Source organism: Cherax quadricarinatus, chromosome 59, assembly GCF_038502225.1.
Source record: "Cherax quadricarinatus isolate ZL_2023a chromosome 59, ASM3850222v1, whole genome shotgun sequence".
In the NCBI taxonomy this organism is placed as follows: Eukaryota; Metazoa; Arthropoda; class Malacostraca; order Decapoda; family Parastacidae; genus Cherax; species Cherax quadricarinatus.
In genome coordinates this window covers 8,223,808-8,248,344 of record NC_091350.1, presented here as the reverse complement: position 1 = coordinate 8,248,344, position 24,537 = coordinate 8,223,808, and the positions used below count along the sequence as shown (strand labels likewise).

Genomic DNA, 24,537 nt, shown 5'->3' with positions numbered 1-24,537 from the left:
TGGAGAAATATGTCAAGAGATGATTAATTGGTAGAATTTGAACGATAAAGTGTTGGTATTAATAAATGTGTGTGGTATCTTCAGAAGGGTGTGAGTGAGATGCATCAAGTGGCAGGGTTCTCCTGTACATGTTCGCAAGAACTGGGACTCATGACGCTTCACCTTCTGGATCATAGACATATACGTCTTGCCAAACAGGTATGCAACATGCTTTATCTTAAGCTATAGTTGGTGTATTTTTTCAAAGCTAATTATTTTGATTACAGTGTATGAATAAGGAAGAACTGTGTTTAACTTGAAAGCTAATAATTTGAAATTGCTGGTACTCACCGTGCTTAATGTTTTTTGTTTTTTTTAACACGTTGGCCGTTTCCCACCAAGGCAGGGTGACTCAAAAAAGAAACACTTTCAACATCATTCAACGCTTTCACCATCATTCTCACATAATCACCGTCTTTGTAGAGGTACTCAGATACCTTATGCTTCATGTGTTATGTAATATTTAACAGTTTCTTCTAATAAAAGCGATTTTCTTGCAGAAAAAAAGTTAAGTTTTTTACTTGTGCTTTTTTAGTTTTCTTCTGAATTTTTTGTTATTTGTTGTTGCTGCAGTGTTTTCTTTCAGTTCCACTGACTGTGGGTTAGATTAATTTCTCAATAAGTAACACGTGTTATAAAAGGTGACAAAAATGCTGAGACCAAGGGGCTAACACCCCTTGTGTATCATTTACTAAAGTGACAAAGAAGGAAATTTTAAAGTTAGGTTGATTGCATGTGCTTGGGTGTAGTACAGATGATGAGAAAGAGTTGTTAGTTAATGATAAATTGCAATGAGGCAGATTCAGAGGCCTGGGATAATGGTTTTTGATTTACTTGGGGAATTATTGATTTAAGATTCTGTTAACTGGATCTTGCCTGCACTAGTTACAATTCATTGGCTCCCCATTTCACACTTGAGAAAAAGCAGTTGAGCATATAATAGTGGCTTCTTGCTTAGCTTCATTCCCAAAAACTTTAGTTAAGTTAAATGTCTTTTGAGACATCCTTCCCCATATGTATATGTATGTATGTCTGTGATGGTATCTTGGCTGGCTGACACTAAATTATCTGGCTGGTTCGTATCTGAATTTCTGGTTTGCTGGCTGGTTGCCATTTGGCTTGACTGGCTAGCTGACTGCACAACTTGACTGCCATAGTTGATCTGACTATCATTATGACTGTTGGCCATGTCATCTTTACTACTTTTGTCCTTTTTCAGGGTTTCTGGGAAAAAATTAAGTACAAACTACTTTTCCTGCTTAAAATCTATAGCGAATCTTGTACTCCAGCTGCACGATCATCTTCCAGTAGCTCTTCACCATCATCTTCCTCAGTATTATCCTTAGAGCAGAGTAACCAAATTATTCATTACCCAGCTGCCATTGTGAAGGAAGTGCAACTTCCTCATATATGGTGGATCTTCTGTAACTTTTCTCAACTCTATGGATTTGATATGAATGGGAAGAAAATAGTGACAAAATCAGTAAGTTGGCACAATTTTTTTGTGTGTATATTGTTATAAAATACTTACTGTAAATACATCTGTTGGAAAATAGGCAATGGCTCTTAAATTTCTCATATTTCGTCATGCTGATGTTAAGAAATTATGTATGCAGTGTGCCATATACAGTGACTATCGTTTTCATATATTAACAGATGGAAATCAAGAGTGAAACAAAACTGCTGCGAACTCTTATCAAAATGTCTCTAAGTGAACCCAGAAGTGGACACCAGCCAACTGAAGCTGAGCTACGATTTTACATGCGATGTTGTTTAAGTTTACAGCAACTGTGGGGTGGAGAAAGGAGCAGTGAATGGGCGGTAGCTTTATGGGATTACTTCTCTAAGCATCTTGATGATTCCTTTCTCCTACCCGGTGCAGGATTAGATGGGCTCGCATGTGTTAGGTTAGTTAATATCTTGTTTCTTGAAATGTTCTAGGGTAATAATTGACTGAAAGAGTTTCTGGTTATGTCATAAGCAAAAAATATTTACACTGATGTAATATTTGTTATAAAGAAATGTGATTCAAGCTCATTGTAGACCTATATTGTATTCTTTTAGCTCTTTTTACTTGTATACAGTAAATCTAAATTATTCTTAATTATTTATCTCTGATTTGTTGGTTATGAATTTTTTGGCCATGTTATTGTGGCTTTTATTACTCATAATGTAAATTAATCTTTTAAATACATGTTTATATTAAAATTTGTACATATATTTAAATAATGAAATGTGGAACAATTTACAGTAAAACTGCTAGTGGTTGGCTGGAACAAGTCAAATCTCGAGCTTGTGATTTAGCCTCAGTAGGGAAGAATGAAACATCATGGCATATATTTCTCAGGACTGTAGGTAAGTAATAAATAAATGCAATTACAGTTGTTTATATTATTTTTCCTCTCAAGGGAGATTTCTTGATGCTGGTGAGGGGATCTTGATCCAAGGAATTGGATGTGTCCTCCCTTTTCTTAGATTGAACCCAATTGCCTCCCATTCCATAGCCTAGGTATAACCCCTATGGGTTTAATGGTTTCCCTTAATTATTATAATAATAATACTATATTATTTTTCTTTCAGACACCTTATGTTAGACATGGTTTGGAGTCTGAGATAAAATGAAATATGTGCGAATCTTAGTTCTTCCTTGAGATTACATGATCTTATACTTCCCACACAAATATCATTTTCTGGAATGATTGGAACCTCAAAGGTTGCTCTCATTATAGTCAGGAATAATTGGTAGTCATTAAAATATAAATTTATGTCAATAGTTTTGTTCCTATGGCTGTAATGCTGTACTATCTGTTATGAGCTTTGCATCAGTATTGTACTCATCAAATAATCAGAAGAGCTCAGACATGACAATTCAAATATTCCTCCAAGCTGCAACATTTCCACCCCTCTTTTAGAATGCAGGCACTCTACTTTTCTCCTCCAGCTAACTGGTTTCCCTGAATCTCTTCATAAATGTTACCTTGCGCACACTCCAACAGCACATCATAAAAAACCACTCGATTGAATCTGATGTGTTCATACCCCTTCCTTCCTATGTTTCTTGGGACAACCTGTACCCTTCCTTCCTTCCACTCTAGTTTTATATAACCCTCTTAGTCATTGTATTCTTTCCCAGTCTCTAAATGTCCAAACCTCCAATGATCTCTTCTCAGCCCTTTGAATTATACTTTTGGTAGCCCCTCGCTGTCTTCTGATCTCTGCTATGAATTCTCTAAAATATTTACACCATGCATTGCTCTCAAACATGACATCTTCATTGCTTCAAGCCTCCTTGCTGCAATGTTTAAGGCCCATACCTCACACCCATATGAAAGTGTTGGTATCATTATATTCCAGTACTTCTTTCTTCACAGATGCAGATTAAAATACAATGAGAGCAGTTATAGCCTTACATTTGATTTGTTATTTCAGCTGTCTTCTTGTTTAACATTTCAGTGGGAGTGGTGGAAACCAGTTCAGCAGAGTGGCGGCAGATGAGGGGCCGTATCTATTCTAAGTTCCACCAACGCAGAATGTCAGAGCTCTCACCGATGGGTCTTTATAACTGCACAACTCTATTTCTCATTCTTGCCAATACAACAGATCTTGTTGATGTGGTAAATGCATCATTTCTTATTTTGTATTTAGCTTAGTTTTTTTTTTATATTATTAAGATGAAATCTGTCATGGTCTATTTCTTGATTTTTTTAACACACAACTTGTCACTCACCAAGGTTGGGTGACCCAAAAGAAGAATATCTTTCTGGAATTGTCTCTTTGATTAATGCTGATTTTTTTTTTTAATACGTTGGCCATCTCCCACCAAGGCAGGGTGACCCCAAAAAAAGAAAAACCCTAAAAGAAAGAAAAAACTTTCATCATTCAACACTTTCACCATCGCTCATACATAATCACCGTCTTTGCAGAGGTGCCCAGATACGACAGTTCAGATGTCCTTTCAAACTGCCAATATCCCAAACCCCTCCTTTAACCCTTTCAGGGTCCAGAGGCCAAATCTCAGTGACAGCCAGGATCCAAGAATTTAAAAAAAAAAATTCTGTTATTTTTTTCTTATGAAATGGTAGAGAATCTTTTTCTGAAGGTAATAAAGCAAAAAGCATGAAATTTGATGGAAAATTGACAAAATTACGCTCTTGCGAATTTTGATGCATCAGCGATATTTATGCATCGGCTATTTTGCCAAATTTAACTCCCATTTTAGGCCAATTACTCCAGTCGACAAAATTCTTGGCTATTTTGCTAGTATTACTTCTATTTTATCAATTGAGCACAAGAAATCACCCAGTCAACTGTTTCAACTACCCAATAAAGTGATTGGAAATTGGTAATTTGGTCAATTTAACACAGTTCAAAATATTCTAATTTCAAAATAGGGCCCAGAATAAACAATGCAGTCATTCCTGGCACTAAACTAACATTTCCTCTGTTCATTAGTTATATTTTCAGGCTTTACAAATGAATTCCATTTTTATTTTTTATTTACATAATGAATTTTTATTCACACCAAAAAATTGAAGATTATTGTTATGCAATGTTGTAATAATTGTATAAATAATATCAGCACATTCGTGAATGTATATTAGACCCACCAGCTGATGCGTATTAAACTTGTAACGACATTTATTTACTCTTGAACATTGGCAAAAATTGAACATTTCTGCTATTTTGAGCTCGGTTTCAAACCGTTTCCGTACTAAAACCAATCAAAATGATCTCTACTTCTGTAACATATATTCCATTCTATCAAATGAGATCAAGAAATCATGAATTTTTTTTTTTTTTTTTTTTTTATTATCACACTGGCCGATTCCCACCAAGGCAGGGTGGCCCGAAAAAGAAAAACTTTCACCATCATTCACTCCATCACTGTCTTGCCAGAAGGGTGCTTTACACTACAGTTTTTAAACTGCAACATTAACACCCCTCCTTCAGAGTGCAGGCACTGTACTTCCCATCTCCAGGACTCAAGTCCGGCCTGCCGGTTTCCCTGAATCCCTTCATAAATGTTACTTTGCTCACACTCCAACAGCACGTCAAGTATTAAAAACCATTTGTCTCCATTCACTCCTATCAAACACGCTCACGCATGCCTGCTGGAAGTCCAAGCCCCTCGCACACAAAACCTCCTTTACCCCCTCCCTCCAACCCTTCCTAGGCCGACCCCTACCCCGCCTTCCTTCCACTACAGACTGATACACTCTTGAAGTCATTCTGTTTCGCTCCATTCTCTCTACATGTCCGAACCACCTCAGCAACCCTTCCTCAGCCCTCTGGACAACAGTTTTGGTAATCCCGCACCTCCTCCTAACTTCCAAACTACGAATTCTCTGCATTATATTCACACCACACATTGCCCTCAGACATGACATCTCCACTGCCTCCAGCCTTCTCCTCGCTGCAACATTCATCACCCACGCTTCACACCCATATAAGAGCGTTGGTAAAACTATACTCTCATACATTCCCCTCTTTGCCTCCAAGGACAAAGTTCTTTGTCTCCACAGACTCCTAAGTGCACCACTCACTCTTTTTCCCTCATCAATTCTATGATTCACCTCATCTTTCATAGACCCATCCGCTGACACGTCCACTCCCAAATATCTGAATACGTTCACCTCCTCCATACTCTCTCCCTCCAATCTGATATTCAATCTTTCATCACCTAATCTTTTTGTTATCCTCATAACCTTACTCTTTCCTGTATTCACCTTTAATTTTCTTCTTTTGCACACCCTACCAAATTCATCCACCAATCTCTGCAGCTTCTCTTCAGAATCTCCCAAGAGCACAGTGTCATCAGCAAAGAGCAGCTGTGACAACTCCCACTTTGTGTGTGATTCTTTATCTTTTAACTCCACGCCTCTTGCCAAGACCCTCGCATTTACTTCTCTTACAACCCCATCTATAAATATATTAAACAACCACGGTGACATCACACATCCTTGTCTAAGGCCTACTTTTACTGGGAAAAAATTTCCCTCTTTCCTACATACTCTAACTTGAGCCTCACTATCCTCGTAAAAACTCTTCACTGCTTTCAGTAACCTACCTCCTACACCATACACTTGCAACATCTGCCACATTGCCCCCCTATCCACCCTGTCATACGCCTTTTCCAAATCCATAAATGCCACAAAGACCTCTTTAGCCTTATCTAAATACTGTTCACTTATATGTTTCACTGTAAACACCTGGTCCACACACCCCCTACCTTTCCTAAAGCCTCCTTGTTCATCTGCTATCCTATTCTCCGTCTTACTCTTAATTCTTTCAATTATAACTCTACCATACACTTTACCAGGTACACTCAACAGACTTATCCCCCTATAATTTTTGCACTCTCTTTTATCCCCTTTGCCTTTATACAAAGGAACTATGCATGCTCTCTGCCAATCCCTAGGTACCTTACCCTCTTCCATACATTTATTAAATAATTGCACCAACCACTCCAAAACTATATCCCCACCTGCTTTTAACATTTCTATCTTTATCCCATCAATCCCGGCTGCCTTACCCCCTTTCATTTTACCTACTGCCTCACGAACTTCCCCCACACTCACAACTGGCTCTTCCTCACTCCTACAAGATGTTATTCCTCCTTGCCCTATACACGAAATCACAGCTTCCCTATCTTCATCAACATTTAACAATTCCTCAAAATATTCCCTCCATCTTCCCAATACCTCTAACTCTCCATTTAATAACTCTCCTCTCCTATTTTTAACTGACAAATCCATTTGTTCTCTAGGCTTTCTTAACTTGTTAATCTCACTCCAAAACTTTTTCTTATTTTCAACAAAATTTGTTGATAACATCTCACCCACTCTCTCATTTGCTCTCTTTTTACATTGCTTCACCACTCTCTTAACCTCTCTCTTTTTCTCCATATACTCTTCCCTCCTTGCATCACTTCTACTTTGTAAAAACTTCTCATATGCTAACTTTTTCTCCCTTACTACTCTCTTTACATCATCATTCCACCAATCGCTCCTCTTCCCTCCTGCACCCACTTTCCTGTAACCACAAACTTCTGCTGAACACTCTAACACTACATTTTTAAACCTACCCCATACCTCTTCGACCCCATTGCCTATGCTCTCATTAGCCCATCTATCCTCCAATAGTTGTTTATATCTTACCCTAACTGCCTCCTCTTTTAGTTTATAAACCTTCACCTCTCTCTTCCCTGATGCTTCTATTCTCCTTGTATCCCATCTACCTTTTACTCTCAGTGTAGCTACAACTAGAAAGTGATCTGATATATCTGTGGCCCCTCTATAAACATGTACATCCTGAAGTCTACTCAACAGTCTTTTATCTACCAATACATAATCCAACAAACTGTAAAAAACATTCGAAAAAACACCGCAAAGTTGCTGTTTTAATCCAAAATTACAGTCGCAATTTTTTTCTCTATGCACTGCGTGCTGAAGGATTTGTTTTATGTGGTGCGTACTTACCAAATAGCTGTGTTCTTTCATATTTAGGCCCAAATTTACTGCTCACAGGTTATCTGAGTGAGTTAAGTTCAGGGCATAGATATATGGTTTGGACCCTGGCTTCAAAGCCGTAGATCTATGGCACGGACCCTGAAAGGGTTAAAGTGCAGGTATTGTACTTCCCATTTCCATTACTCAAGTCCGGCTAACTGGTTTCCCTGAATCCCTTTACAAAATATTACCCTGCTCACACTCCAACAACTTATCAAGTCCCCAGAACCATTCATCTCCATTCACTCCTATCTAACATGCTCATGCATGCTTATTGAAAGTCCAAGCCCCTCACCCACGAAACCTCCTTTACCCCCTCCCTCCAACCTTTTTGGGGACAACCCCTACCCCGCCTTCCTTCCCCTACAGATTTATACACTTCCAAGTCATTTTACTTTGTTCCATTCTCTCTAAATGACCAGACCTTCTCAACAGCCCCTCTTCAGCCCTCTGACTAATACTTTTAGTAACTCCACACCTCCTCCTAATTTCCACACTACAAATTTTCTGCATAATATTTACACCACACATTACCCTTAGACAGGACATCTCCACTGCCTCCAGCCGTCTTTTCGCTGCAGCATTTACAACCCATGCTTCACACCCGTATAAGAGTGTTGGTACCGCTATACACTCGTACATTCCCTTCTTTGCCTCCATGGATGACAATTTTTGTCTCCAGAAGATTAATGCTGATATGGCCACAAATTGTCTCCTAAGTCAATGATGGATAGATAGTTTGGTGCAAGAAAAAGAGGGAATACAGTTATCAATTGCCATGGAAACAAAGGGTTGGAAGGGGTCAGTGTCTCTTCAGATAGAGGGGTCTTTGAGGGCAAAACTAGGGAGAGAGAGAGAGAATGAGAGAGAGAGAGAATGAGAGAAAGAGAATGAGAGAAAGAGAGAGAATGAGAGAAAGAGAATGAGAGAAAGAGAATGAGAGAGAGAGAGAATAAGAATGAATGAATGAATTGTTTTCTTTTCTTTTCCTAAGGTAAGGTATTCCTACTCCTCATAGCCTTTGCACCACTGCATTTTTTACTCTTTATCCTTATGGAAATTGCTTTTGTTGGTGTTAAATGTAAACATATATTTGATATAAACAAAATATAACAGAAATGCTCTAGTAGCTACTCAGTTTGCAGCATTTTAAATAAATGCTGGAGTTGAAACTTGGAATGATGAAACTAGAGCAAGAGCATAGTTAACCCTTTCAGGGTTTTCGACGTACCAGTACGGCTTACGCACCAGGGTTATTGACGTACTAGAATGCCTAAATTCTAGCACCTTGAAATCTAGCAAGAGAAAGCTGGTGGGCCTACATATGAAAGAATGGGTCTATGTGGTCATTGTGCACAGTATAAAAAAAATCCTACAGCACACAGTGCGAAATGAGAAAAAAAAAAAACTTTGTGTTTTTGGTTTAAAACAGCGACTTTGCACTGTTTTTTCGTATGGTATTTATGGTTGCATTCTAGTTTTCCTGGTCTCATTTTATAGAATGGAGGACATATTACGGAAATTGAGATGATTTTGATTGGTTTCACAATGAAAAGTACCTTGAAATTGAGCTCAAAGTAGCAGAAATGTTCAATTTTTACCTAAGTTCAAAAGTAAACAAATCATGCCACGCATCCAATACACATCAACTGGTGAGTCTAATATTCTTTCACAAGTGCACTAATATTATTTATACCATTTCTACACTAATGCAGTAGCCTGCATAACAGTAAATCTATTTTTTGTGAGAATAAAAATTCAAAGTGGAAAGCAAAATAAACATAAGAGAGGCCTGGTGACATAACTAATGAACAGAGGAAATGTTATTTTAGTGCCAGGAATGTCTGTTTTGTTTATTCTTGACCCTATTTGGAAATTGGCAAAATTGCTAATTTATGACCACTTTATTGGATAGTTGAAACTGGTAAATGGGTGGTTTCTTGTACTCATTCGATAGAAAAAAATGGAGTTCTAGCGAAATAGTTATGATTTTTGTTGACTAGTACACTGGAATTGGCCGAAAATAGGGCTCAAAGTGGGCAAAATCGCCAATGCATAAACATCGTCTAGACCACTAACTTCGTGAGAGCATAATTTCGTAAGTTTTCCATCAAATTTCATACTTTTGGTGTCATTATGATTGGGAAAACATTCTCTATCTTTTCATAAGAAAAAATAATTTTTTTTTTTCCGAAAAATTTTCGACCCTGAGAACAAGTTTAGGAGAGGGCCTCTCGACCCTGAAAGGGTTAAAAGAAGCATGCCACTGTCAGTCCAATGATGATGGTATCATTACTTTTACAAAATCAAATCACAAATTAATTATACAGATTTATTCCCCAAGTCTCATTTTTTTCATTAGAAAAAATCAAATTCTTGTAAAGTGGATATTCATCTTAGTAGTAAAGTATATATCTTTTGTATTTACTTTCATGTTTTTTGCTTTGTTTGTTAATGACTTCACCATTTGTCATTTTATAAATTTATAAACATTTCAGAGTAACAAGTTGGCTGAACTGTTGTCCTTGGTTCCAACATGCAGTGTCAGTAAGGCACGGATTGTGTGGAGAGGCTTTTTGGCATCCACTTTACTGTTGCTTGCATCTGGGTGTGACATATCTCCAGTTGTACAAAAGTTTAATCCTATTGTAGAAGCTGCTTGCCATGAGTACATAACATCAAGGGATGCCATGCACAGAAGGTTTGTATCACGGTCCTTCATTATGCTATGTGTAATTATATTATATTCTGAACTAAAGCTGAAATACCTCAGTGTAAACATCACTAATGCAATGTTCTTCATTGATGATAATCTTTATATAGTCCAACTCCTCAACATTTTTTAATAGATTTATAGGTTAGCTAGGATTAGCTATTCAGGTTCGTCTTAATTTCATGTTGTAATAGCAATGAGCCATTAACCCTTTGAGGGTTTTGGTCGTACTAGTACGTCTTACGCGTAGGGGTTTTTGACATACTAGTACGCATAAATTCTAGCGGCCTCAAATCTCGCAGGAAAAGGCTGATAAGCCTAGATGTGAGAGAATGGGTCTGTGTGGTGGGTGTGCGCAGTAGGAAAAAAATCTGGGACCCAGTGGTGCATTGTGGGAATGCCATCATAGTACACAATTTCCACCGTGCCCTGCGGTAAGAAGTTCCTCACTCCTCGGCGAATTGGGACACTTTTGTTCCCCAGTGACAGTTCTAATACAGATGGAAGTGACAGTGAAGATGAGTTTCAAGGTTCTGGTGAGGTTTTGACCGAAACTAATGACCATAATATGGGTAATAGTGAGGAAAACCCAGACAACCCACAGCCTTCCACCTCTGGTGCTGGGCCGTCGTTCAGTTGTACCAGAATCAAAGAGGAAACTCCTATTTTCCAAAATCCCAGACTCAGATGTGAGCATTGGTGATGATAATGATAGTGATTATGAACTACAAGCTCTTCAAACTTGTTCCAAGAATGGAGGAGGAGGAGGAGGCAGAGGAGGAGGAGGCAGAGGAGGAGGAGGCAAGAGGAGGAGGAGGCAAGAGGAGGAGGAGGCAGAGGAGGAGGAGGAGGAAGAAGAGGAGGAGGAGGAGGAGGAAGAGGAGGAGGAGGAGGAGGAAGAAGAAGAATACGTAATGTTAACAATAATACATAATAATAATACATAATAATAATAATACATAATAATAATAATACATAATAATAATAATACATAATAATAATAATACATAATAATAATAATAGGTAATAATAATACTATGTAATAATAAATGTTCACCCATGACAGTAACAAGATAAGGGGAGATAACATCTGATAAGTGCTGACGTTTGATGAGGGTAAATGAGGGTAGAGCTGATGCCAAAAGATGAGATGAACATCGCCCTCCCTTTGTTTTTGCTGGTATACTAACATTTCTGTCTGTCTATTTGCCTGTCTGTCAAGCTCCCTGTCTATCCATCTAGCTCTCTGTCTCAGAGAGCCACAAGACTGCGTCATCACTTTTACTCACATCTTCAAGCAGAGTATAGCACTTTGTCTGGGTTTCTTGGGTTATCCTAGGTAATTTATACTATGTATACTTGTATTTTTCTTCTTCTTATTCTTTTTAGTAATCTTTACAGGAAAAGGGGTTACTAGCCCATTGTTCCCGGCATTTTAGTTGACTTTTACAACACGCATGGCCTACGGAGGAAAGATTCTTATTCCACTTCCCCATGGATATAAAAGGAAAAGTAATAAGACCAAGAACTATTAAGATAAAATCAAAGAAAACTCAGATGAGTGTGTATAAATAAACGTGTACATGTATGTGTAGTGTGACCTAAGTGTAAGTAGAAGTAGCAAGACGTACCTGTAATCTTGCATATTTATGAGACAGACAAAAGACACCAGCAATCCTACCATCATGTAAAACAATTACAGGCTTTCGTTTTACACTCACTTGGCAGGACGGTAGTACCTCCCTGGGTGGTTGCTGTCTACCAACCTACTACCCTTATCAAATTCAAAATGGGAATTGACACAGTTACTTTTTGCTGATGATACTGTGCTTATGGGAGATTCTAAAGAAAAATTGCAAAGGTTAGTGGATGAGTTTGAGAATGTGTGTAAAGGTAGAAAGTTGAAAGTGAACATAGAAAAGAGTAAGGTGATGAGGGTATCAAATGATTTAGATAAAGAAAAATTGGATATCAAATTGGGGAGGAGGAGTATGGAAGAAGTGAATGTTTTCAGATACTTAGGAGTTGACGTGTCGGCGGATGGATTTATGAAGGATGAGGTTAATCATAGAATTAATGAGGGAAAAAAGGTGAGTGGTGCGTTGAGGTATATGTGGAGTCAAAAAACGTTATCTATGGAGGCAAAGAAGGGAATGTATGAAAGTATAGTAGTACCAACACTCTTATATGGATGTGAAGCTTGGGTGGTAAATGCAGCAGCGAGGAGACGGTTGGAGGCAGTGGAGATGTCCTGTCTAAGGGCAATGTGTGGTGTAAATATTATGCAGAAAATTCGGAGTGTGGAAATTAGGAGAAGGTGTGGAGTTAATAAAAGCATTAGTCAGAGGGCAGAAGAGGGGTTGTTGAGGTGGTTTGGTCATTTAGAGAGAATGGATCAAAGTAGAATGACATGGAAAGCATATAAATCTATAGGGGAAGGAAAGAGGGGTAGGGGTCGTCCTCGAAAGGGTTGGAAAGAGGGGGTAAAGGAGGTTTTGTGGGTGAGGGGCTTGGACTTCCAGCAAGCGTGCATGAGCGTGTTAGATAGGAGTGAATGGAGACGAATGATACTTGGGACCTGACGATCTGTTGGAGTGTGAGCAGGGTAATATTTAGTGAAGGGATTCAGGGAAACCGGTTATTTTCATATAGTCGGACTTGAGTCCTGGAAATGGGAAGTACAATGCCTGCACTTTAAAGGAGGGGTTTGGGATATTGGCAGTTTGGAGGGATATGTTGTGTATCTCTATACGTATATGCTTCTAAGCTGTTGTATTCTGAGCACCTCTGCAAAAGCAGTGATAATGTGTGAGTGTGGTGAAAGTGTTGAATGATGATGAAAGTATTTTCTTTTTGGGGATTTTCCTTCTTTTTTTTTGGGTCACCCTGCCTCGGTGGGAGACGACCGACTTGTTGAAAAAAAAAAAAAAAAAAAAAAAAAAAATACTTGTATTTATGTGTACCTGTGAGACAGAGATAGACAGACAGATAGAATGAGGGAGAAAGATAATTAGATAGAATGGAGGAGGGGAAGCAGCATCCGACCCCATTGTTTTGACAGGCCGGAGGGGGAAAGAGTAATGAGCCAATATGTCACTTTGACAGCTGCCGACTCCTTGTAATTTACACTATGGACGAGGAGGACAAGGAGAAGGAGGAAGAGTAGGGGGAAGAGGAAGAAGAGGAGGAGGAGGAAGAGGAATAAGAGGAAGAGGAGGAGGAAGAGGAATAGTAGGAGGAAGATTAGGGGGAAGAGGAGGAAGAGGAAGAGGAGGAGGAGGAAGAGTAGGAGGAAGAAGAGGAGGAGGAGGAAGAGGAGGAGGAGGAAGAGGAAGAGTAGGAGGAAGAGGAAGAGGAGGAAGAGGAAGAGTATGAGGAAGAGTAGGGGGAAGAGGAGGAAGAGTAGGGGGAAGAGGAGGAAGAGGAAGAAGAGGAAGAGGAGGGTGGAACACTAGTACACTGGTACTGGTACACTAACATTTCTGTCTATTTGTCTGTCTGTCAAGCTCCCTGTCTATCTGTCTATCCGTCTAGCTCTCTGTCTCAGAGAGCCACAAGACTGTGTCATCACTTTTACTCACATCTTCAAGCAGAGTATAGCACTTTGTCTGGATTTCTTGGGTTATCCTAGGTAATTTATACTATGTATACTTGTATTTATGTGTACCTGTGAGACAGAGATAGACAGACAGATAGAAAGAGAGACAGATTGAAAGAGATAGAATGAGGGAGAAAGATAAAACACCATTGTGTATGACACCATGTTTCAGAGTTCCACAAGCTGCAGAACTAATAGGAATATGTTCAGTGACTGTATATTGGTATATATATTATAGAACAATAATAATAAACAATGTTTTGTATTGTTTGTTTTTGTAAACAAGTTTTGTAAACAATATATTGATAATTATGTTTGTGTGCTTATTGTGTTGTATACAACGAGTGTATATATGTACATTGCACCTTACTTTGGTCTCATAGGCCACATAAGTTATGTGAAAAAATAAAATAGTGAAAAAAACAACAAACCTTCAAATACAAGTAAATCAAAGTTTACCGGGTGAGCGGCAGTCGCCGCTGTTGCCATACGCGGCTCATTTTCTGCAAACTTCATGCATCCATATCTCCGTAAGTATTGATGGTAAAATTTTTTTGTTTATCCTATAATGTTTAGAAAAAAAAACTCTATTTTTTCATAAGAAAAAATAATTTTTTTTTTTTTTGAAATTTGGCCGACCCTGAGAACGAGTTTCGGAGAGGGCCTGTCGACCCTCAAAGGGTTAACAAAGGTGATAAAGTAAACTAAATTTTTTTTAACACATTGGCTGTTTCCCACCGAGATAGGGTGACCCGAAAAAGAAGAAACATTTTCATCATCACTCACTCCATCGCTCTCTTGCCAGACACACACTAACACTACAATTCAAAAACTGCAACATATCTCCTTCAGAATGCAGGCACTGTACCCTCCACCTCCAGGACTCAAGTCTAACTAACCAGTTTCCCTGAATCCCTTCATAAATGTTGCCTTGCTCACACTCCAACAGCATGTCAAATCATAAAAACCACTTGCCTCCACTCATTCCTATCTAACACGCTCACACACGAAAAAATTTATTGACAATTTTTTTTTTTTTTTCAGGGATTTGGGCCAGTTGATTACTATATATGCTGAAGGAATCCAGGAAGTGTTTGACCAAAGCCATGATCTAACACTAGCACAACATTCCCTTATATGTAAGTTATATTTTGGTGTGTTATGCTTTATTCATCTCTCACTTTCGCTGAGATTTTCAAAGATTCTGTACTCTTTCTTTAAGTCTAGACAAATATAAACCAGGGTGAATCAAGAAGTTTGAAACTGTTGGGAAAAGTAGTTTATTTGATGTATGTTGGTTTAAATTTAATTCCTTTACTATTATTTGGTAGATTAAATACTGAAGAGATATAAATGAAGGTCAACAATTCTAGTTACATATAGGTATACTTACTGCAATTACAGTCTAGTAAGTATTATATTGTTTTCCAACCTTGAGACTGGTTACACTCTCACTCACTCTTACTAACCTCTTGCCTAAATTTATAAAAAAAAAATGAGCCCATTTTTTATAAATTGTTCAAGCATCCATTTTCTCAACTTAATTTATTTCCAAAGTATGTTTAATAGAGGATTAACTGTATTCCCTTCAGGGAAGGTACCTTGATGCTGAGTGGCTCTTGGTCCAAGGAATTGGAGCTATTCTTCCCATCCATGGATTGAATCTGATTGCCACTCATTTCCTAGGCACTATATGACCCCTATGGGTTTCATACTCTCCAACAAATGCAACGATGATAATTACGTTACTAGATAGTTGTAACTTGACTAAGCATGCTGAAGCTAGTAAATGACTAAGTACAGAAACAGTTTACAGCTGTCTCTGGCCAGGTATGTAGATGAAGACCAGACATATAAAACTTCTAAAAAAAGAAATATAAATCATACATATACAGAATATTAAAAAAATTTGCCTAGAACAAATCCATGTATAACAAAACCTTTTTCTGTACCTGACTTTTTTATAGTTGATTTTTACTTCTTTTTAATTATAATATTGCACTAGGTTTTGTGTGCGCATATTCACATGCATGTAAGTATATTTGTTTTCGAAGACCCAGCCGTATCCTACTGAGACAGGGTGATCTAAAAAAAAAAAACGAACATTTCTCTTTTTACGTTTAGTAGTGCATACAGGAAAAAGGGGTCACTAGTCCCTCGCTCCTGGCATTTTAGTCGCCTCTTACGACACACATGACTTACGGAGGAAGAATTCTGTTCCACTTCCCCATAGAGAATGTATGTATGTATTCCTTCAATATTTTATGCAGCTTTAAATGCAGCCCAAATGAAGTGACATAAACCTCTTTGATACACTATTGCTCTTGCTCAGCCCTTTACACTCACATTAGAATTGAGGCAAACTACAGTAGGCCTACTGGCCTGTGTGAGATTGGTCCTACATAAGCCCAACCATTCCAACTCATGTACTGTTTTTGTTTGATTCATTTTTGAAGCTTCCCATTACTGTGTTGCTGCCCTTCTATTTAGCTTGGAACTTTTTAAGTGTATAATTCTTACTGCTTCACCATGGGGAAGTGGAACAGAATTCTTCCTCCGTAAGCCATGTGTGTCATAAGAGGCGACTAAAATGCCAGGAGCAAGGGGCTAGTAGCCCCTTCTGTATACGTTACTCGATTTAAAGAGAAATTTTCATTTTTCTTAATGTTCCTAGGTAGTAGGTTGGTAGACAGCAACCACCCGGAGAGGTATTGTACTACTATCCTGCCAAGTGAATGGAAAACGGAAACCTGTAATTGTTTTACATGATGGTAGGATTGCTGGTGTCTTTTTTCTGTCTCATAAACATGCAAAATTTTAGGTACTTCTTGGTACTTCTACTTGCACTTGGATCATACTACACTTGCATGTACAAGCATATATATACACACCCCTCTGGGTTTTCCTCTATTTTCTTACTACGGGTCCACATCCATTTATCCGAAACCCTTGGGACCAGTAGTGTTTCGAATTTCAGAATTTTTCATGGCTGTCAGTGCTGGGTCACGTCACCACGTGGCAGTGTAACCCAGCACTGATGCTCCACACTCCACGAAAAAACTTCGGTTTTTGGAACTTTTCACATTTCAGAATTTTGAACAAAAGGATGTGGACCAGTAGTTTTTGTTTATTTCCTCTTATCTCCATGGGGAAGTGAAACAGAATTCTTCCCCCGTAAGCCATGTGTGTCATAAGAGGTGACTAAAATGCCGGGAGCAAGGGGCTAGTAATCCCTTCTCCTGTATACATTACTAAAGTTTAAAAGAGAAACTTTTGTTTTTCTTTTTGGGCCACCCTGCCTTGGTGGGATATGGCTGGTTTGTTGAAAGAAAGAAGAGAAGAATAAACATGCAAGGTTTCAGGTACGTCTTGCTACTTCTACTTGACACTTAGGTCACACTATACATGCATATGTAAGAATTTATATACACACCCCTCTGGATTTTCTTCTACTTTCATGGTAGTTTTTTTTTTTTTTTTAACAAATCGACCATCTCCCACCAAGGCAGGGTGACCCAAAAAAAAAAGAAAATCCCCAAAAAGAAAATACTTTCATCATCATTCAACAAGGGGGATTACCAACAGACCCCTGGCAGTCTTCAAGCTGGCACTGGACAAGCACCTAAAGTCGGTTCCTGACCAGCCGGGCTGTGGCTCATACGTTGGTTTGCGTGCAGCCAGCAGTAACAGCCTGGTTGATCAGGTTCTGATCCACCAGGAGGCCTGGTCACAGACTGGGCCGCGGGGGCGTTGACCCCCGGAACTCTCTCCAGGTAAACTCCAGGTTTCACCTCACTCATACATAATCATTGTTTTTGCAGAGGCACTCAGATACAACAGTTTAGAAGCATATGTCAAGATATATAACATATACCTCTGAACTGCCAATATGCCAAACCCCTCCATTAACCCTTTCAGGGTTAAGAGGCCCTCTCCTAAACTTGTTCTCAGGGTTGGAAATTTTTCGGAAAAAAACAAATTATTTTTTCTTAAGAAATGATAGAGAATCTTTTCCTGATCATAATGACACCAAAAGTATGAAATTTGATGGAAAACTTACGGAATTATGCTCTCGTGAAGTTAGCGGTCTCGCTGATGTTTATGCATCGGCGATTCCGCTCACTTTGAGCCCTATTTTTGGCCAGTTCCTGTGTACTAGTTGACAAAAATCATATATATTTCGCTAGAACTCCATTTTTTCTAATGAATGAGTACAAGAAACCACCCATTTACCAATTTCAACTATCCAAGAAAGTGGTTAGAAATTGGCAATTTTGCTAATTTCACACAAATTTCAGAAGATGCCAATTTCCAAATAGGGTCCAGAATAAACAAGAAAGACATTCCTGGCACTAAAATAACAAGTTCCCTGTTCGTTAGTCACATCCCCAGGCCCTACTTATATTTCTTTTGCTTTCCACTTTGAATTTTTATTCTTACAAAAAATAGAAGATTTACTGTTATGCAGACTACTGCATTAGTGTAGAAATGGTATAAATAATATCAGCGCACTTAGGAAAGAATATTAGACTCACCAGTTGACGTGTATTGGACGCATGGCATGATTTGTTTACTTTTGAACTTTGGTAAAAATCGAACATTTCTGCTACTTTGAGCTCAATTTCAAGGTACTTTTCATTGTGAAACCAATCAAAATCATCTCAATTTCTGTAATATGTCTTCCATTCTATAAAATGAAACCAGGAAAACTAGAATACAACCGTAAATACCATACGAAAATGCAGTGCAAATTCGCTGTTTTAATCCAAAAATACGGTCAAAGTTTTTTTTTTTTTTCCTCATTACGCACTGTGTGCTGCAGGATTTTTTTATACTGCGCACACTGACCACATAGACCCATTCTTTCATGTGTAGGCCTACCAGCTTTCTCTCGCTAGATTTGAAGGCGCTAGAATTTAGGCGTACTAGTATGTCAATAACCCTGGTGCTTAAGCCGTACTAGTACGTCGAAAACCCTGAAAGGGTTAAAGTGCAACCATTGTACTTCCCATTTCCAATATTCAAGTCTATCCCTCCAAACTGCCAATATGCCAAACTCCTCCATTAAAGTGCAGCCATTGTACATCCCATTACCAGTACTCAAGTCCAGCTATATAAAATTAACTGGTTTCCCTGAATCCCTTCACTAAATATTACCCTGCTCACACTCCAGCAGCTCGTTAGGTCCCTAAAACCATTCGTCTCCATTCACTCCTATTTAACATGCTTATGCATGCTTGCTGGAAGTCCAAACCCCTCACCCACAAAACCTTTTTTTACCCCCTTCCTCCAACCTTTTTGAGGACGACCCCTACCCCTCGTTCCTTCCCCTACAGATTTATATGCTCTGCATGTCTTTCTACTTTGATCCATTCTCTCTAAATGACCAATCACCTCAACAACCCCTCTTCAGCCCTCTAACTAATACTTTTATTAACTCCACACCTCTTAATTTCCACACTTTGAATTTTCTGGATAATATTAGCACCACACATTGCCCTTAGACAGGACATCTCCACTGCCTCCAACCGCCTCCTCGCTGCAGCATTTACAACCCAAGCTTCACACCCATATAAGAGTGTAGGTACCACTGTACTTTCATACATTCCCTTCTTTGCCTCTGTAGATAATGTTTCTTTTTGTCTCCACATACACCTCAATGCACCACTCACTTTTTTCTTTCATCAATTCTATGGTTAAACTCATCCTTCATAAACCCATCCGCTGACACGTCAACTCCCAAATATCTGAAAACATTCACTTCTTCCGTACTCCCTCTCTCCATTGTGATATCCAGTTTTTCTTTATCTAAATCATTTGATACCCTCATCAACTTACTCTTATGTATGTTCACTTTCAACTTTTTACCTTTACACACCCTCCCAAACTCGTCCACTAACCTCTGCAACTTTTCTTTAGAATCTCCCATAAGCACAGTATCATCAGCAAAAAGTAACTATGTCAACTCCCATTTTGTATTTGATTCCTCATAATTTAATCCCACCCCTCTCCTGAACACCCTAGCATTTACTTCTTTTACAACTCCATCCATAAATATATTAAACAACCATGGTGACATTACACATCCCTGTCTAAGACTTACTTTTATTGGGAAATAATCACCCTCTCTTCTACACACCCTAACCTGAGCCTCACTATCCTCATAAAAATTCTTTTCAGCATTTAGTAACTTACTACCTATTCCATATACTCGCAACATCTGCCACATTGTTTCCCTGTCCACTCTATCATATGTCTTCTAAATCCATACATGCAATAAAAACTTTCCGACCTTTGTCTAAATACTGTTCACATATATGCTTCAATGTATACCCTTGATCTACACATTACCTACCGACTCTAAAGCCTCCTTGCTCATCTGCCTTCCTACTCTGTCTTATCTCTAATTCTTTCAATAATAACCCTACCATACACTTTTCCTGGTATACTCAGTAAACTTATTCCCCTATAATTTTTACAATCTCTTTTGTTCCCCTTCCCTTTATATTAAGGAACTATACTTGCTCTCTGCTAATCCCTAGGTACCTTCCCCTCTTTCATACATTTATTAAACAAAAATACCAACCACTATAATACTGTATCCCCCCCTGCTTTTAGCATTACTGTCATGATCCTGTCCGTTTGAGCTGCTTTACCCCCTTTCATTCTACGTAATGCCTCACACACCTCCACCACACTCACATCCTGCTCTTTTTCACTCCTACAAGATGTTATACCTCCCTGGCCAGTGCATGAAATTACTGCCTCCCTTTCTTCATCGACATTTATAAGTTCCTCAAAATATTCCTGCCATCTACCCAATACCTCCATCTCCCCATCTACTAACTCCCCTACTCTGTTTTTAACTGACAAATCCATTTGTTCCCTAGGCTTTCTTAACTTGTTTAACTCACTCCAATTTTTTTTCTTGCTTTCATCAAAATTTCTTGACAGTGCCTTTCCCACTCTATCATCTGTTCTCCTTTTGCACTCTCTCACCACTCTCTTCACCTTTCTTTTACTCTCCATATACTCTGCTCTTCTTTTAACACTTCTGCTTTGTAAAAAACTCTCATAAGCTACCTTTTTCTCTTTTATCACACTCTTTACTTCATCATTCCACCAATCACCCCTCTTTCCTCCTGCACCCACCCTTCTATAGTGACAAACTTCTGTCCCACATTCTAATACCACATTTTTAAAACTATTCCAACCCTCTTCAACCACCCCCCCCCTACTCATACTTGCACTAGCCGACCTTTTTGCCAATACACACTTAGTTGCTTATATCTCACCCGAACTTCCTCCTCCCTTAGTTTATACACTTTCACCTCTCTCTTATTTGTTGTTGCCATTTTCCTTTTGTCCCATCTACTTCTCACTCTAACTGTAACTACAACTAAATAATGATCCAATATATCAGTTGCCCCTCTCTAAACATGTACATCCTGGAGCCTACCCATCAACCTTTTATTCACCAATACATAATCTAACACCACTTTCATTATGTGCTATATTATACCTTGTATACTTATTTATCCACTTTTTCATAAACTAATGTATTATTTATTACCAAACCTCTTTCTACACATAGCTCAATTAAAGGCTCCCCATTTTCATTTACCCCTGGCACCCCAAATTTACCTAGTACACCCTCCACAACATTTTTACCTACTTTAGCATTGAAATCCCCAACCACAAGTACTCTCACACTTGGTTCAAAACTCCCCATGCACTTACTCAACATTTCCCAAAATCTCTCTCTCTCCTCTACACTTTGCTCTTCTCCAGGTGCATAAATGCTTGCTATAACCCACTTTTCACATTCAACCCTTATTTTACTCATAATCCTTGAATTAATAGATTTATATTCCCTCTTCCTGCCATAACTTATCCTTCAACATTATTGGTACTCCATCTTTAGCTCTAACTCTATTTGAAACTCCTGACTTAATCCTTTGTATTTCTCCCCACTGAAACTCTCCCACCCCCTTCAGCTTTGTTTCACTTAAAGCCAGGACGTCCGGTTTCTTCTCATTCATAACATCCACAATCATCTCTTATCATTAGCACAACATCCATGCACATTCAAACATCCCACTTTGACGGTTTTCTTCTTTTTCTTTTTAGTAGGCTATACGGGAAAAGAGGTTACTAGCCCATTGTTCCCGACATTTTAGTTGACTTTTACAACATGCATGGCTTACAGAGGAAAGATTCTTATTCCACTTCCCCATGGATATAAAAGGAAAAGCAATAAGAACAAGAACTTCTTTCTTCTTCTTTCAAGAAACCGGTCGTATCCCACCGAGGCGGGGTGGCCCATAAAGAAAAATAAAAGTTTCTCTTTTCAAATTTAGTAATTTACACAGGAGAAGGGGTTACTAGCCCCTTGCTCCCGGCATTTTAGTCGCCTCTTACAACACGCATGGCTTACGGAAGAAGAATTCTGTTCCACTTCCCCATGGAGATAAGAGGAAATGAACAAGAATTAGAAAGAAAATAGCAGGAAACCCAGAGGGGTGTGTATATACAGTGAACCCTCACCTAACAATATTAATTGGTGCCCAAGAACGAATATCGTTAGGCGAGTTTTTTAGCGTTAGCCGAGGCAAAATGTTAGCGTTAAAATGTATCGTTAGTCGAATTTAACGTCATGCGATGCGTTCGTTAGGCGAGGGTCCACTGTATATGCTTGTACATGTATGTGTAGTATGACCTAAGTGTAAGTAGAAGCAGCATGATGTATGTGAAATCTTGCATGTTTATGAAACAGAAAAAAGACACCAGCAATCCTACCATCATGTAAAACAATTACAGGCTTTTGTTTTACACTCACTTGGCAGGACGGTAGTACCTCCCTGGGTGGTTGTTTATGTTTGCTTATCTCCATGGGGAAAGTGGAACTGAATTCTTCCTCCGTAAGCCATGCGTGTTGTAAGAGGTGACTAAAATGCTGGGAGCAAAGGGTTAGTAACCCCTTCTCCTGTATATGTTAGTAAATTTAAAAGTAGAAACTTTCGTTTTTCCATTTGGGCCACCCTGCCTTGGTGGGATGCGGCCGGTTTGTTGGAAAAAAATTTTTTTACTGCTATCTTCATAGTAATTCTCTCTTATATTCTCATCCATGATTCAAAATGTTATTGTTCTTGTATATTTTCAGGTGGAGGTTTGAGTGGTGTCCTTCAACATGTTGGCATTGTTGAAACTAAAGCTCTTCTTAGTGCCATGGATGCAGCCCTCAGCAAAGTTCTTGACATTTCTTCAAAGCCTCAGTACCTGGCAGGTCAGTATGAGAATGATATCTGAAGCCAAGTCTGTATTTAATTACTGTATATACATCTGATATTGGCAGTTTGGAGGGATATGTTGTGTATCTTTATATGTATATGCTTCTAAACTGTTGTATTCTGAGCACCTCTGCAAAAACAATGATAATGTGCAAGTGTGGTGAAAGTGTTGAATGATGATGAAAGTATTTTCTTTTTGGAGATTTTCTTTCTTTTTTTTGGGTCACCCTGCCTCGGTGGGAGACGACCGACTTGTTGAAAAAAAAAAAAAAATCATCTGATATCACTGTATGTTACTGTAGATTTATAGTTTACTGTACTGTACTACAGTTCAAGGAATTGGTGGGATTCATGTTCTAGAAACTTTGATTTTTTTATTACCATTCAACTACAGAATTGTAAACCTTTTCTCAGCTGTTTTAAAGTACCCTATAAACTATGTACAAAAATATGTAGTTTCCTTGAACTGAATAAACTTTACGGGTTTTTCTGTAAAACATGTACAGCCTCTCCTCACTTAGCAACGTACTCGTTTACTGACAACTTGAACTTATAACGGGCTCTCTGACCAGTGTGCATACCTAAATAATGTATATTAACCCTTTCAGGGTCCAAGGCCCAAATCTGGAGTCACGCACCAGTGTCCAAGAATTTTAAAAAAAAAAATTTGTTATTTTTTCTTATGAAATTGTAGAGAATCTTTTTGTGAAGGTAATAAAACAAAAAGTATGAAATTTGGTGGAAAATTGATGAAATTATGCTCTTGCGAATTTTGATGTGTCAGCGATGTTCACGAATCGGCGATTTTGCCGACTTTGACTCCCATTTTAGGCCAATTACATTATTCCAATCAACCAAATTCTTAGCTATTTCACTAGTATTACTTCTATTCTATCGATTGAGCACAAGAAATCGCCAAGTCAACTGTTTCAACTACAAAATAAAGTGATCGGAAATTGTTAATTTGGCCAATTTAACACAAAGTTCAAAATATTCCAATTTCAAAATAGGGTCCAGAATAAACAATGTAGGCATTCCTGGCACTAAACTAACATTTCCTCTGTTCATTAGTTATGTTTTGAGGCTTTACAAATAAATTCCATTTTGATTTTTTATTCACATAATGAATTTTTATTCACACCAAAAAATAGAAGATTTACTGTTATGCAATACTGTAATAATTATATAAATATCATCACCATATTTGTGAATGTATATTAGACCCACCAGCTGACGTGTATTAGACGTGTGAGGTCGTTTGTTTACTCTTGAATATTGGCAAAAATTTAACATTTCCACTACTTTGAGCTCAGTTTCAAGCCATTTCCAGTGCTAAAACCAATGAAAATCATCTCTATTTCTGTAATATGTCTTCCATTCTATCAAATG

At 38.4% G+C, this 24,537-nt stretch overlaps 1 protein-coding gene across 8 annotated transcripts in view; it reads left to right on the top strand.

Moving 5' to 3' along the window:
• LOC128698778 (protein MMS22-like) overlaps positions 1-24,537 on the top strand; it is a 91,499-nt gene that overhangs the window by 8,423 nt on the left and 58,539 nt on the right. For all 8 annotated transcript variants that reach the window (XM_070097695.1, XM_053791157.2, XM_070097696.1 and 5 more), the window contains exons 6-13: positions 85-198; positions 1,259-1,522; positions 1,696-1,946; positions 2,291-2,394; positions 3,493-3,653; positions 10,046-10,248; positions 14,903-14,997; positions 23,022-23,144. In XM_070097695.1, the coding sequence (XP_069953796.1) occupies positions 85-198; positions 1,259-1,522; positions 1,696-1,946; positions 2,291-2,394; positions 3,493-3,653; positions 10,046-10,248; positions 14,903-14,997; positions 23,022-23,144 (1,315 nt within the window). The remainder of the gene's footprint in view (positions 1-84; positions 199-1,258; positions 1,523-1,695; positions 1,947-2,290; positions 2,395-3,492; positions 3,654-10,045; positions 10,249-14,902; positions 14,998-23,021; positions 23,145-24,537) is intronic.